The following is a 16,191-nucleotide window of genomic DNA, read 5'->3' on the forward strand; positions in this document are numbered from 1 at the left end:
CCGATAGTCTCGCGATGCAGAAACAAACTCTTTAATGACTACTCATCGGCGCTCAACGCTGTCAGTCCACAGACGCTGTTGACCCAAAACTCCAGCACTGTGCAGCTCCTCGCAAAAGTAAAGCCCCATCCGCCGATCCGAGCCTGTGACACCACACATCAGAGATATCAGGCCATTAAATCTGCCACTGACACCCGGGCCAAGCCTCTCTTCACAAACAAGGATGAGTCACGCAGAGAGATGAAGGGACACCGCTCTAGATCTGATGCAAGGACAACTCACTCTCTCTCCCTCTCAAACTCAGCGACACACAGGAGACGCTTCTTGACTTTAGAAGGACCTGTTTATATCAGCAGAGGCACCGCTCAACTGCCAATTCTTCAATTAGACACAAAGTACTGCAGCCCGAAAAACACGGCCTGCAGAGTGAAAGCGCAACACGTAGTGACACATCAGCACCTCTGTTTGGTGGAGGCTGAATTCAGCCCAACCTCACCAGCTGTTACAGATGTGACACAGAGTGCACGACTTGGAAAGTCCTCATTATGAGATCGACGTCAAACGGATGGACGGAGCAAAATAAACTTTGAGACTCTGAGAAAAAAAACCTGAAGCATCAGGATGCGTGCTCAGAAAGGAAGAAATAAAGATGCCCTGTCAGGGTTTTACAAACCAGGAAAAGGTGTGAAACATGAAAGGCTGACGGAAAGTGAAAAATCTGCAGATTGTGTGTGGAGGTGCTGATGGTGCAGCGCCCTACAGCGGGGGTCGCCCGTGGCAGCCGGCGACTCCACCGCAAAACTTCTCAAGTACGGCTCCTCAGCACATTCAACTTTGACACACTACATTTCCCAGCAAACCCTCGCAAATGCATGACATTCTCATGCATATGTGTCAAAAACTGAGCTGAAAACAGTCCAAGCAGGACCAGGGAAATAAAAGCACAGAAAATAAACACAACACACATTTGACGGTCAGTGTGTAGCTGTGTGGATCAGTTGTCTCCTTTTTGTTGTTACATCGATTTTAGTTGCTCAAACTAGGAGTTCTATTCTGAAAGGTACATATTTAACTTCAGTATTTAAAAGCATCATGATTGATTTGTAGCCAATTTTCTGCAGATTTTTGGTGTTAAAGCCTGTCATGCACTGCTTCCAGGTGGCTTTTGCCCTGAAACCCATTACATGAAGAAGCTCATTGTCATCCTTTGGTACAATCTTCCCTGTGTTTCCACTGTATGTCATGAAAAACACGACACAATATGCCAACTGTTTAACTGTGTCATTGTTATGTGCTGTTTTGTATGCGAGTGAAGAAAGATGTCGGAGACAGATGCCAAACATAAGAAGCTGCACTGTTGTTGACATTCATTATTTTTCACACCCCCTTCAGGAAATTGCAATCTCGCAATCGTAACAGTTTCAATCTGTTTTTTGAGAGCTTGCAAATGTGCAAAATTCCTGCAATTTCTCCGCATTAAAGGTTTCAACAAAAGCTTTGCTGAAGGTTTTTACAGGATGAATTCAGCCTTTTCAAACAAAATATTTCTTTATCAACAAAAAAAACAAAAAACTTCTCATTCGCAGTATCAAAACAAAAATGGTAAAACAGGAGTGAGTTAAAGTGTTGAATTACATGAGTTTAAACAGCCTTAAAGTTGCACTTTGTTTTTCTGCATTTTCTGGAGTGGGATGGTGGAGGGGTCATAGGTCACCAGACTTTCCCCCTTTAAGCCTGTAATAATGACCACTAGGGGGCACTTGAGCGTTAAAAAAAAGAAAAAGAAAAAGAAAATGCACTACAGTATATTGTTTTCCTGTTTGATGCTGTTTCATATGACCGCAAGAGGTCACTTAAAAACAAACAGACTGTGACGTTGCTGCAATCAGCTGCTGCACAAACAATCTATGGGGTCTTTTATTTATTTTTTATGAGATCAGTCTCCGTCCTCCAAGCCGGCCTTCCCCCCACCATGTCGATGATTGTTAAGTTCCTGTTGTGCAAAATGGCTGCACGTACAGAAGCCTGTTGTACATCAAAGCTGAGCATGTAAAGAGAATAAATGCATCGCGATTTGAGTGTGCAAAAACAGCCACGGGGGATTCAGCATGACGTCTTGCAGGCCGTGGACACTCAACACAAAACCCTCCCCTCTGCAGCCATCCGATGCACTCCGGGTCCCTCCTGCTCCCACGGGGGGAGGCCCAACAGATTGGTGTCCGTGTTTCTTCTTCTCCTCAGATGGATTTGTGTTCCTTCAGAGAGGAAGTCGCTCTTAAATGCTGACGGTCTGAACCCAAAACCCGTCGGTGTTTGAGATGTCAGTAGAACTTCGTAAGAGCACAATGAATAAACTGTTAAACTACTAAATGCAGGTTGTTATCAGGAACAGATTGTGAATGACCTTAGGAAGGGGAGGACAGGCGGGGGGCTGGGGGGGGGGGGTATTTGTCTCAGGAACAAGGACAACTTTCTCCTGATTTCATGTTATTTATGTGTTAGCTAAGAATACATTTCAGCTGGTGTGGTTTCCTGACCCATCCGCACATGGAGCGCGTTCATTCTTATCCGAGGGAGTGTCGTCTTTCTCAGCTCTGAGGCTCATTAACACAACATTGCACTCGAGGGAATCCACTGGAACCAGCAGCCCGTATTGATCCAAAACCCAGAACAACTGAAATATAAATGAAGGGGTTTTCACTGCGGACTTTCTTTTGTGCTCCCACGGCCCACCATTATCTAACAACGTCTGCAGGCTTTTCTTTTCATTACTGTCAATATTTAGACAGCAGCGCGGCACAAATGTTGTTTCCGCTCGTTTAAAAGTGTAGTTTCTGGAAGCGGAGTGACAGAAAAAAAAAAGATACTTTACCAGGAAACCAAAATTGATCAACTGATTGATAAACTGATTACGAGGAAGCAGCTATCTGAACCGGCACTCGCTGTTGAGCAAATTTGCAGGCAACACTATCCATAATTAAACAATTTTCACCGGAAAAAGAAAATCCCTAATGATATCACAGAGAGAGTGAGAGGGAGGGAGAAATTTTAATTTGTATTTAGATGCTTTGGCAACACGGCTCATCTAACATTCATGCCAATAAAGAGGATTATTGAAATGAATCAGAGAAAGAGACACAAAGGCAGAAAGGGAGAAAGAGACGTGTGTTATATATTTATATAAACAGGATGAAAGTCACACAATGAGAGAGACACGTTTGGCTCCTTTCAGATTACATGTGATATATGTGCTGCTTGCGTTTATCGCGCTCCTGCATGTAGGTCACAGACACATTGAGGGTTTGTTTGGTTTCCCCCTCGCTGTCTGTTTCGTCCTCTTAAGCAGATTTTAGTTCATCGTCTAACTTTTCCATGCTGGCGGCGGCGACGTCTTTATCTGCCAGTTTTGTTATTTGTTAAGTCTGATGATACTTTTTTTTTCTTTTTTTTTAAAGCACTGCAAGCCAAATCACAAATTCCAAAAGTAAGCTGAGAAACAGCAGTTAAAAGTTAAGCAAATGTTTGCATTTGATAATTTGCCCACTTGTACCCATCCATCACGCTCATGAGCAGGCCACCATGGTATCACAGCAAAGCGTGAAATAGACACGCCCGCCCGCTACAGCGAAACGTGAGATAGTCACGCTTCGGGCTGCCTAGCCGTGACAGTTACACGTTTTCCTGTTGTGGATGAGAGTGAGACCTACTGCATGCTTTGAGACGTGCGATGTACAGCAAACGTTAACTTTTCGCAGAACACTTGGGGTTTGTGACAAAAAAAAAAAACATGGCTGGAGTTAGGAAACCAAAAAACAACTCAAAAACAACACGGTCACCTCCTGAATTTGAACCTCATCGTTCTGCACAGCAGTCGGCAATTACTGCCGAAAAATATCCTTTGTACTTGGTCTCAATACCTCTGTTGCGGGAATTTAAGAAGAGTGTCAGTAACAGAAGCGTGGATGTAAGGAGGCGAACAAAAGAGAGAATGATACCACAGTGAAGCTTCGAGTCTGGAGTTGGACACTCGCAGCGATTCGACTCCACCCTGACGGAGGAGAATTAGCGCTCCATCCTTCAGAAACAAGCTCCACCCTCCGGTTTGATCTTCGTGGAAAAGGATTCAAACTGCAGCAGGATGGATGAGCCTTAAAGCTTTGAAAAACTTGAAGACCAAAGAAAAGTTGTCATGGACTTTCCTCCACAGTCACCTGACCACAACCCCACCGAACATTTATGATGAAGACTGAGGAAGACAGACATTCCTGATGGACTGCCTGCAGCTCGATGCTGCAAAAGGGGGCGAACAAATATGCTTCAACTCAAATTGTTAAACTCACTCATTTGGAGTGAAACATTTTGGATTAAATTAGAATCAAATGCCAAATAGAAACAGCTTCACTTGTGGTCTCGTACTTTTGGACGCTGTATTTTACTTTACTTTATATAAGCCAGTATGGCAAAGAGGACATCTGCGCTACAGGGCCTGATTACAGCTCCAAAATCACCGTGCCAATTTAATTAACACCAAATTAGTCTGTTAAAACATCTAAACTTTAAGTCTTTCAGAAAAATTCATATTCAAAATGACAAAATTTGGAAATCTATTGGGACCGAAAGGTTATTCAAATCTTTAAATCTAAAAGTAGCAAAGTGGTCATAGAGATTTTGTGGAGAAAAAAGTTGAATATTTATTTGACATTTAGTGCAGTAGAATACTTAAATGCTTAAATGAAGTACAACTATATCTGTTTTTATGTGAAGCACTGCATGTCATTTTCTTGCTGTAAATCACTTTAAACTGCATTTCGTGTATGGGAGATGCTCTACAAATACACTGCATTATTATTATTATTAATAAATACCTTAAATCTGAACTTATGTAGCTCCAGTAATTGAGTAAATGTACTTAGTTACATTCCACCACGGAGGAATGTGTTTTATGTTTTTTTTTTTTTTTATTAATTTATTTTTCTAACGGCAGTAAGGTGAAGTTGGAGAGAGAGAGAGAGACAGGTGTGGATCAATAGGGAGAGATAGAGAGAGAGAGAGAGAGAGAGAGAGAGAGAGAGAGAGGGGGAGGAGGTCGAGCGACATAGACTCAGAGCGGGGGGAGTGGAGGAGAGAGAGGGAGAGTCGCCATTACCGCCTGGCAGTGCTGCTGAGAGGGAGGGAGAGCGCACCGCACCAACAACACCAAGATACACTAAAACGCTGCCAGCCGGCCGATCGGGGACCTCAGCCGACTGCACCTCCAACCCGACCGGGCTTGGGACTGTGTCGGAGGGCTCCGCTGACCGCAGATTGAGGATCGTAGCACGGAGTTTTGTTGCCTCTTTTTTTTTTTTTTGTTGAATGTGGGAAATGCTCTCTCCTCTTCCCGTGCTATGTGGATCTGGGAGCGACCATGTTAATAGGTGGGTAGGGGAATGTATTCGGACTGGGACTTTTCTGGTCTGTGGAGGGAGGGGAGGGGGAGAGAGAGAAGCGAAAGCTGCCCGCACGATTGCGCCATCCCGAGTTAAAGGAAACCGGGTTGGAGGGGAGGGGGGGGGGATATGAATCCGGTTGCTTAAATTAGCCCAGGTTGTGATTTTAACCCGATTTCTTCCCACTGTGGGGATCTTGCTAGCATTAGCCACCAGCTAACTAACCCTCTTGGCATGCTAGGCTAACAGTGCTCGGCTAATGTTAGCTCGGATTGGAAAGGTGTTTTTTTTTTTTCTCTCTCTCTGTCTCCTGGAGTGTATGAGGGCCGAGCCCGGGTTTCATCTTCTCTACCCGGGATGAATTCATAAAACACCGTACCGAACTCCTGTTCCCCCCCCCCCCCCCCCCCCCGTTAGCCACGGAGCACTGACGCATTAAACGTGCTGGTTTTTAATACCACTTTAACTCCCTCTCACTCCCCGGCTGCTGCTGCCGCCGCCGTGCCCCCCCTTTTTTCTTTCTTTCTTTTTTTTTTTTTTTTTTTCTTGGGATAAGTTTGATGTTTTGATGATAATCCGCCCTTTTTCTGTAAGGCTTTATTGCAGCGTTACACGGGGGAAAAAAAAAAAAAAAAAAATCAGCTTAAAAATGACCCAAGAAAAAAAAAAAACGAGAATTCATCGCTGAGCGAGCGCACGAGCGTCCGACTTCAAAGCGCTCGCGCTGTGTTTGCATTCGTCGGTAATCGAATTGTTCCCGAGTCCGTTCGGAAGTTGCTGGGTGGCCACTTCTTTAATGTCCTGCTAGCGTTAGCTTTGAGGGTTTTTTTTTTTTTTTTTTTGGTGGGGTGGGGGGGGAGAGAGAGAGAGAGAAAGAGAAGATGGGAGGGGGGGGGGGCATATTTTTCCGACATTAAACCTGGGTGTGTATGTGTAAACAATACACACCCTGTACGTCTGGTGAGCAGTTGTTATACTTCGCTCGCCTTTACCTGCTTCTTCTAGTTTTCTTTTACGTGTTACAATTGTGGCAGCAGGTCAGTGGGTTTGTCCTCCTGCTGCTGCTGCAGCTCTGCATAGTCGAGCTACTGCAGCTCCCTTTGCCCCTTTCCCCCAAACTCTCATTAAAGGGGCAGTCCGGCTTTTAACAACAAGAGCGAGCCATCCCCTCGTGGTGTTTCCTCCCGGACCTCTCGGTATTACATTGGCTCTAATGCTGAGTTATAGAGATTGTTAAAAGCATCAATTATTAGCGGGACCCATTTGTGTTGAAAAAAAAAATAGCAATTAGTTTCTTGTTGTTTCCACTGAGTAAAAGCTATTATCTCGTTTTAGTGTCCATAAAAAACCGCAAGAGCTCACTGAATGATTTGATAGGACATCGCAGCCAGTCTGTTTAGGGCTTTTCTTTCAAATGGGCTGTGTTTGGAGTAAAGCAGAATAAAACTGAACAGAAAATTACGCACAACTTGATAACCTGCTTTACATGCAGGACATTGAAAGAATGTTTCAAATTCACATCGTTTTTATTGTCTTTAACGGAATAATAAAGCATCTGTGTGGTAAATGTGGGATTTATGCCAGTTGACTGCAGACAAAAAGATGTTCTGCCTTGATAATTCAAACACTTATTTTTTTTTACATTTGACAAACAAAGCGGCCCTGATTAATCAGAATTGATAGATATGGATTGGCACGTCTGAAAAGCTTTCACAGCTGTGTGTGCAGTATTACCTTTAAAAAAAAATGCATATTGGTATTGGCATTATGCTAATATGCTGTCAAATAGTCAATACTAGAATCAGCTCCTGCGAACCGCATTAGGACATTGGCAGAGACGGGACCCTGTGAGTGATGACGGGGGTTGATCGAGTCAGCTGGCCTATAAACTTGTTCTTACATCACGGACACCTCGGGAAGGGGAAGTCAGACGAGTGATGCTCGGCTGCAGGTCTGGACCTGACGCTGGAGGAGATTGACATCGTTTTTTAAAAACATTTTTTTTGGTTAAATTAACTTGAATCACGCTTTGGAGGTTCTTCGAAAGGAAATAACCTGACAAAAAAGCAGCGGCCCGGTGTGTGTTACATATTTTTGACTGCACGTAATCAATGCTTTCAAAAGCTGTTTGAAGGAGCAATTGCTCAGTGAACAGAAAATTTAACAATATAACCGTCTCGGCTAAGTCAACCCGAATAATTGTTATTGTCTGTTTTTGCGCTCTTGAAGCAGGCTGACTGATTATTTCTTGAGCAAACGGGATCCTGGATACATTTTGAGACCAACGCTTTACACGTTTTAATCGTTTCTTTGTTGTATTCTAATGCTTTGCGTCACGAAATAAAAAAAACCCCAAAAAACGGCACTATTCAACCTCACTTGTTTTGCTTTGAACAGTTGAAAGCCTCGAGTCCTGCGAGTCGGGGTCGGTACTCTGCCACGCCCCTGCTGGAGAGGACAAGACGTGTAACGTTTAGGGAGTCGCATTTTTTTCAGGCCGGAAAAATCGACCTCTTTGCATTTTCAGTTTGCGTTTTTCAGTTTTGATCCATGTCTTCCTGTGGGAGGGGACTCGTCTGTGCCCGAGTTGTAATGAATCAGTGACACCTCGTTTAAAGTCGACGGGACACTCCTCTCTGTTACAACTCCTGCTTTTAGACTTCTCGGGCTGAAAAAAAACAAACAAGTTCGTTTTTACCACAAATTCCAGCCGACGCGGCTTTGAAAGGTTCGCCGTCCCTGGCGGTGTGTTTTGCGCTGCGTTTCGGAGCCTAACAAGCATTTAGTCATCTCTAAAACTAGCTCGCCAAGTGATACCTTAATCCCCCCCCCTGCAGCCTCGCTGTGAGTGGACTAATCATGATGCACGAGGCCACTTTTAGCAGTTAGTGCAGCGCAAGTGTAGTTTTGGCTCTAGTGTCGTCTGTGTGCAATGAGACGACCATCACGGGCCCCATTCAGGTGTGTGTGTGCGTGCGTGTGCGCAGACGATTGGCTTGTACTGCTACCGCGTCCCTCTCTTGATACATGCTAACATCTATTCACATTGACCTCGTGTGTTGACAGCGAAACAGATATAGACTTTGATACTGGATGACAAAAATGCAAAACACATGCTTGGATTTGGTCGACCGATCTTCTCAAACACTTGCGGTTTGGATGGGAATGGGGGGGGAGGAATGTCTCCCGCCGTAATAATCGCTCGATTCATCCGAAATGGAAATGAATAGATTTCAGATTTCGTGATGGATGTTTGTTTATTTCTTTCTTTCAGTTGGCAAGTAGAGATTTCAAATGTTTGATGTCGCGGTGTCTCGAGGAACAAAATGGGCTCAAGGACTAAAGGAGCAAACTGAACTGTTTGATAGATCAACAACAGCCTTGTTATCAGTTAGTGAAGCCAGTGGTGGAAAAAAAAACACACGTAGTTTTTGCCTTCAAGGTATGAGTACCTTGCTTGCGGGCGTTTTAGTGCCGGCTCTGAGCAGCGCATGTGTGGTGCCTCGCCGGTCCATAAACTCAAGATCGTGCTTTCCACTGGCTGCCTGCTGCAGTCAGGTGCGCCACAGGTTTCTCCACAGTAGCTATTGTAGTAGCTAGTGGTTGGGTTCTCAAACCTGACAGACCGGCTGCTCGGTTTCCTCTCTGACATTATTATCTAATGCCCTGGGTGTGTTTGAGGGGCAACGGAGCTCCTGATTGGAGGCTCCAAACTGTAGATCAGGATAGAGTTTTGTGAGAGTAACAAAGCACATTTCTCTCAGTTCACTCTCTAAAGTTCATTTGTTGGCACAAATACGAGAAGGTTTTTTTTTTTGTGTGTGTGTGTATGTGATACCTTTTATAAATCCGTATTTATTCAGTCAGATACTTGCCTCCTCCTTGTTTTTAGACTTCAGCTGAACTCACCAAATATTCCATAACCAGGCCCCCTTTCTTCCCCCTACCTACAGGTGACATCATCACCTTGGCCTCTATAAACGGGGAAACCTCATTCCTTCATGCCAGTGGACTGGACTCCTGCTCTGGTGCAGTTTCTCAGGCTCAGCATGCCGCAATTCCAGCTCACGCGGGCAGATTCACTGGCTGATTGCCATCGTTCTGTATAAAAACAACGGCCGAGTTCTCTCTGAGCTTCTCGGTTATCAGCCGCTTGTTGTGCCACGGTAGGGTTCAGGAATTTTTGACTGTGACAATTGTAGATAATACAATACGAAGAGATTGCGCCGTCAATCAGATGAAGGAATTTTCAGTTTCCACAAATCAGTTACCGCTGAATGTCGCCGTCGTCAGAAACATTTCATTTCACCTGGTTGTTTAATAAGTCGCGAGAAGCCAAACATGTTCATTCCGCAAATGATCGAGACCGCTAATCAGGATTAATAATCATGACCAGCATGTCAGGCAAAATATATTACAGGCAGAATAATCGGGATTATACGTTTAGCCGTAATTATTTAGCCCTAGGTTGTGCTGACGATGATAACAAAATCTGCGAACTGATTTATTTTCTCTGTTTCATTCTCACAGCAAGGCAAATCATTTCTAGGTCAGTGGCTGTCAAAGGGCTGGAGTTGCGTGCCATTTTTATCCTGCCTCGGCGCAAATTGGTTGAAAGCTCTTCTTTTCCTCTGCAAGGGGAAAAGTGACATTGCCGAGCACGGCCCATGATTGAATTACTCTCCCTTCTCTTATATAAATGTTACCGTCCCTCTTTGTTGTTTGTTCTCGCAGAAGATCGTTTTGATATCGCACTTTTGAAAACAAAATGTTGCTTTTTCACTTTTGAAAATGCAGGAGGCTTTTGTGTCACATTTTAACATTGTTAACCTACTGTTTTGATAGGTGTTGGAGATTGGCATATTTTGGAACGGATACTTGAAAGGCCGGTTCTAAAACCTTGGGAATTTTTTATCATGTACGAGGGATTACTTTGTCCTGCACGCGTGTGATAATGCATACTTTTATCCAATGTTCTGATAACTCTATGTAATGCCAGATTAACATGTCTAATTTTTTTTAATTTTTTTTTTATCACTACGCCGCATGTGGTTATGCCGTGGAACAAAAGGCTAATTTTATTAATGTTTGTGATAAGGAAATTCTCCGAGGACAAATCAGTGTGACTATGCAGTGTTTGTTTGTTTTGCCTTTATCTTTTCCCTAATTGTGAATTCTGTATCTTGCAGGCAGGTGATAACAGGAGAAGCCGGCTGCTCTATCCCAGCTTAAAGAAGACCCAGGATAGAAACCGAGAGAGACTAAGAGAGGAGGGGGTGGGGGGGCATTCACTGGAACCAAAGGAAGATGAGAATGAAAGTGCCTCTGTACCACTGACGAGCAGAACTGGAATGATATCGTGACCTTTTTTTTTTTTTTTTTTTTTTTTTTTTTTTTTATTTTCCTTGAAAGTGACCAAGTTAGCGATGAGTGGGGGGATATAATGGCCAAGAATAAGGATGCGCGCCCCCCAACATTCGCCGTCAGTGTGGTTGGCCTCTCGGGGACGGAGAAAGAAAAGGGAAACTGCGGTGTGGGCAAGTCCTGCCTGTGCAACCGCTACGTGCGCCCCGACGCCGACAACTACTACACGGAGCACACCTCGGTGCTCAGCACAATAGACTTCGGCGGGCGCGTGGTCAACAATGACCACTTCCTGTACTGGGGGGAGGTGTCCCACCGAGGGGACGAGGGGCTGGACTGTAAAATCCAAATCATCGAGCAGACGGAATTCATCGACGACCAGACGTTCCTCCCGCATCGGAGTACGAACCTGCAGCCGTACACCAAGCGGGCCGCGGCGACCAAGCTGCAGTCGGCGGAGAAGCTGATGTACATCTGCACGGACCAGCTGGGCCTCGAGCAAGACTTCGACCAGAAGCAGATGCCCGACGGGAAGCTGAACATCGACGGATTCATGCTCTGCATTGACGTCAGCAAGGGCTGCAACAGGAGGTTTGATGACCAAATGAAGTTCGTCAACAGCCTGTACTCTCAGATCGTCAAGTCGAAGAAGCCTATAGTCGTCGCCGCCACAAAGTGTGACGAGTGCGTGGACCAGCACCTGAGGGACCTGCAGGGTTTTGTCGCCAGCAAGAAGAACCTGATGCTAATCGAGACGTCGGCGCGCTCTAACGTCAACAGCGAGCTCTGCTTCAACGCCCTCATCCAGCAGCTGGATAAAACAAGAGGGAAGCCAAAAACTGTGCCATACCTGGAGGCCTACAAAGTCCAACGACAGCTCGTTGCCTCCGTAACGGATCGATTTGAGAAGCTGATCGTACACTCGCTGCGAGATTATCACACCACATGGAAAGCGGTTGTGAATAATCTGAAGGGCCAACCCGACTTCGACGAGTTCATCACCCTGGAGGGCTCCAGGAAGGCGCGCAACATGTTCACAAAGTACATCGCACAACTGAAGCAGGAGCACATCAAGCGGAGGCGGGAAGAGTACCTGACAACACTGCCAAAAACCCTTAACAACCTCCTCAATAACCTGGAGGAGGTCGAACACCTCTCATGGCCTGAGGCGCAGAGCGTGATCCGCAACCGCCACGATTTCCAGTACTGGTTTGTGGTGCTGGAAAATACGCCGTGGGACGAGACCGACCACGTCGACAACAGCGACCGCAGGATACCCTTCGACCTCCTGGAGACGCCGGACGGTGAGAGAATCTACCATAACCACGTCCAGCACCTGCTGTCGGAGAAGAGGCGGGGGGAGATGAAAGAGAGGTTCAAGAAGACGCTGGAGAGGGTTCACTTTATCAGCGCCGGGCAGCCCTGGGAGGAAGTCATGTGCTTCGTCATGGAGGACGAGGCCTACAAGTACATCACAGAATCAGATAGGAGGGATGTTTACTGTAGACACCAGCAGGAAATAGTTGAAAGGGCCAAAGAGGACTTTCAGGAAATGCTTTTTGAGCACGCCGAGCTCTTCTACGACCTGGACTTGAATGCAACGCCCAGCTGCGACAAGATGACTGAAATTCACAGCGTGCTGAACGAGGAGCCCAGATATAGAGCGCTGCAGAAACTTGCCCCAGATAGAGAGTCGCTCCTCCTCAAACACATTGGCTTTGTTTACCATCCCACTAAGGAGACATGCCTGAGCGGGCAGAACTGTGTGGATCTGAAAGTGGAGCAGGTTTTAGCGAACAGGCTGGTGCAGCTCGACCACGGACGCTCTAATCTATATTACAACAGTGCCAACATCGATAAGATCAACCTCTGCCTCCTGGGGAAGGAGGGACTCTCGCAGGAGCTGGCCAATGAGATCCGAGCACAGTCCACAGACGACGAGTACACCCTAGATGGTAAAATTTACGAACTGGAGCTCCTCCCCGTGGACGTCAACTCCACGCTGCTCTTCAGCCACACGTGGGTCGCCACGTTCAAGCCGCACGGCTGCTTCTGCGTGTTCAACTCCATTGAGTCGCTGAACTGCATCGGCGACTGCATAGGCAGGATCAGGGCGGAGATCGCGCAGAGCCGGCGAGACAGATTTGCTCAGCCGCTGCCTTTCATTCTCATCCTGGCGAATCAGAGAGACAGTGTTTGCAAAAACATACCTATCCTGAGGCACCAGGGCCAACAGCTGGCAAACAAGTTGCAGTGCACCTTCGTCGACATCCCCTCCGGGGCCTTCCCGCGGAAATTCACCGAGTTCCAAATTAAACAGGGGCTCCGAGCCGTGCTGGAGGGGCTGAAGCACAACTTTGATGTCTTGGCCCCGCTGCCCTGTATCAAAGACATGTCGGAGACGGACCTCAGGATAGTAATGTGTGCCATGTGCTGGGATCCTTTCAGCGTTGACCTCATCCTCTCGCCTTTCCTCGACTCGCACTGCTGCAGTGCCGGGCAGCCGGGTCAGAGCAACACGCTGATACTGGACAAGATCATCGGAGACAGCAGGAGGAGGATCCAGGTCACCGTCCTCTCCTACCACACCTCCATCGGTGTCCGCAAAGACGAGCTGGTGCACGGCTACATCCTGGTCTACTCCGCCAAGCGCAAGGCTTCCATGGCGACCCTGCGGGCGTTCCTGGCCGAAGTCCAGGACGTGATCCCCGTCCAGATGGTGGCGATCACGGACAGCCAGGCGGACTTCTTTGAGAACGACGCCATCAAGGAGTTGATGACAGAGGGGGAGCACATCGCCACGGAGATCGCCGCCAAGTTCACGGCGCTCTACTCGCTGTCGCAGTACCATCGGCAGACGGAGGTTTTTACGCCCTTCTTCAACGAGGTGCTGGAGAAGAAGCCGAACATCGAGAGCGCCTTCCTGTTCGACACGTCGTCGCGCGAGTGCACCACGGGAGCCAGCGAAGACGTTTTCCCCACCTCGCCCCACAGCCACTCCCCGGCCTACAACACTTACTACCCAGAATCCGACGACGACAACGAGGCCCCGCCACCTTACAGTCCAATAGGCGACGACGTTCAGCTTCTCCCGACGCCCAGCGAGCGAGCCAAGTACCGGATCGACCTGGAGGGGAACGAGTATCCGGTCCACAGCACGCCCGTCGGAGACCACGAGCGCAATCATAAAGTGCCTCCGCCCGTCCGGCCCAAACCGGCGCTCCCCAAGCCGAATGTCAAAAAGCTGGACCCCAACTTGCTCAAAACCATCGAGGCCGGCATGCGAAGCAACCGCAGGATGCCGCGGGGCCCGGCGTCCCACGCCGAGGACGTGGAGGCGTCGGACAACTATGCAGACCCTGTGGACACCCTGCTCCGGTCCAGGGGCTTCCACACTGACGACATATACGCCGTGCCCGACGACGCACACAGCCGCCTGGTCAAAATACGGAACTCCTTCGGCGGGCTCCACGGTCTCCACGGAGGAGGAGAGGAAGAGAACGGATTCGATCGGAAGCTGCAGGCCAGGAGACGGCCGTCGAAGTACAAGCATCGCTCTAAAATCCTGTTCAGTAAGACGAAGGCGTACCAAAGACGGTTCCACTCGGACAGCGACGGCGAGGAGTCCGGCCCCGCCACGCAGAAAAAGAAAAAGGGAAGAGCCCACCGGGGCAGCGAGGAGGACCCGCTGCTCTCCCCCGCCGACCCCTGGAAGGGCGGGATCGATAATCCCGCCATCACGTCCGACCCCGAGCAGGAGGACAAGAAGATGAAGAAGAAGAAGACGCCCAAGACGCCGAAGGAGCCGAAGAAGGTGAGTCTAGTCCGTCGCGATTGGCCGAGCTTTGCATTGACATCATCGTCGTCCGTTTGACTTTATCCAGACTTTTTGCCTTTTAGCGAGCAGGATGCTGTGAAAGCGATTTACAGAACAACAAAGGCGAGATAAAAAAAAAGTAAAAAAAAAGAAAAGAAAAGTGAGACAGCAACGGCATTATAGTCTCCAAGATACAGAGTCAGAGCTGTTTTGTTTTTTTGTGACTGAAAGAGAGCTACAGTGCATTGAATTCGGGGTGAGAGAATGAAAGAGTGCACGTGTGAATAAGAGCAGAAGAGATTGTGTGCAGTAGTGTGCGAGCAGATGTGTGTGGGCGTGAGATACGAGCCGGTTTCGCGTTTGAATAGGCCCGAGACTCGTATTGAAAACAGACTAATTTGATAATTGATTGATCGGTCCCGTTGCCGAAATAGTTTATGGGCCTGTGGACCTCGCGCGCCCCAGACAAGCAATAAAAACGCTTGATAAGAGACACACGATTACACACAGTAGGTCTCCGTCTGACACTCCCGTGCACAGCCGCAGATATATAAACAAGTGCATTTCACTCAAGCCGCCATTAGACAAACACCGTGTGTGCAAATCTAACCGCCACTTTTGTGTAGTCAAATACGGCTGAAAGAGACATGCGTCCAACAGCTGCGTTTAAACCGCAGGTGAAAGCGTACATTAGTATGCGGTGCACGTACACACCCACACAGAAGTGAATATCGAATACATTTCTTATGGAGACATTTGTAGGAGACTGCAAAAAAAAAAAAAAAAAAAAATATATGGAAAAAAAAAATGGTTTACCTCCATTTTCAAAGTCGGCGTTAGCTGCTCAAAATGGATACTCGATATTTTCTCTCAGCCACGTTTGACAAAGTCGATTTCATATTTCTTGTTTCTTATTTTGCAACTATTCAGCTGCGACGTCTGCTTCTGATTAATAGGGATGTCATCACTTGAGCAATATTATGAATACGCACAAGAGACCGGCCTGTTGACTTTCATTCGCCGAGCGCGGGAAAAAAATAATCACGGCACAACAGTTTGTCGGCTTCCTGCAGCGCCCGAGTACAAACGCACAACCGGACTTTTGACGGATCCACATGTGAGCGAGTGAGCGCTGGCGCGGATCAGATAAGGGTGTGCAAATCGGTGGAGAAACGAGCCGCCGGCTCTACATGGGCGTCATGAATGCGGGGCATTGTTGGAACATTCAAACTGTCTTTGATAATCAGAGAGGAGAGCGAAAGGAGAACCGGGAGGTACAAAATGGAAGGTGTTTAGTCGCTGTCCCGGCCAATTAGAGAGCAGCCCCGAACCGCTGTAGGCATGACAACACTTTGAAGAGCAGAGGAGTGTGGGAAATCAAAGCTAGCTCGGCACCTCGTTACTCGTCCCAGCTTCAGTCTTGAATAACGTTTTTGTCTGTTGTTATCCTCTGTCTCTCCCCGCCCCTCCACCCTCCCCTCTCTCTCTCTCTCTCTCTCTCTCTCTCTCTCTCTCTTCATCCCACTAACTTTCTTTCTGATCTATTCCCCGATTGCCCTCTTCATCCTCCTCCTCTTCTCC

At 47.4% G+C, this 16,191-nt stretch overlaps 1 protein-coding gene across 1 annotated transcript in view; it reads left to right on the forward strand.

Annotated features, from left to right (window-relative positions):
* The first annotated feature begins 5,336 nt into the window (after window positions 1-5,336).
* Window positions 5,337-16,191, forward strand: part of arhgap5 (Rho GTPase activating protein 5) — a 43,544-nt gene continuing 32,689 nt past the window's right edge. Inside the window, exons 1-2 of the mRNA XM_069717072.1 lie at window positions 5,337-5,417; window positions 10,619-14,607. Coding sequence (XP_069573173.1) covers window positions 10,873-14,607 — 3,735 coding nt within the window. The 5' untranslated portion in view covers window positions 5,337-5,417; window positions 10,619-10,872. The remainder of the gene's footprint in view (window positions 5,418-10,618; window positions 14,608-16,191) is intronic.

This window comes from Brachyistius frenatus, unplaced genomic scaffold (genome assembly GCF_029030835.1).
Source record: "Brachyistius frenatus isolate BFR_SWC_R1_liver_20210118 unplaced genomic scaffold, ASM2903083v1 Contig_168, whole genome shotgun sequence".
Classification (NCBI taxonomy): Eukaryota; Metazoa; Chordata; class Actinopteri; family Embiotocidae; genus Brachyistius; species Brachyistius frenatus.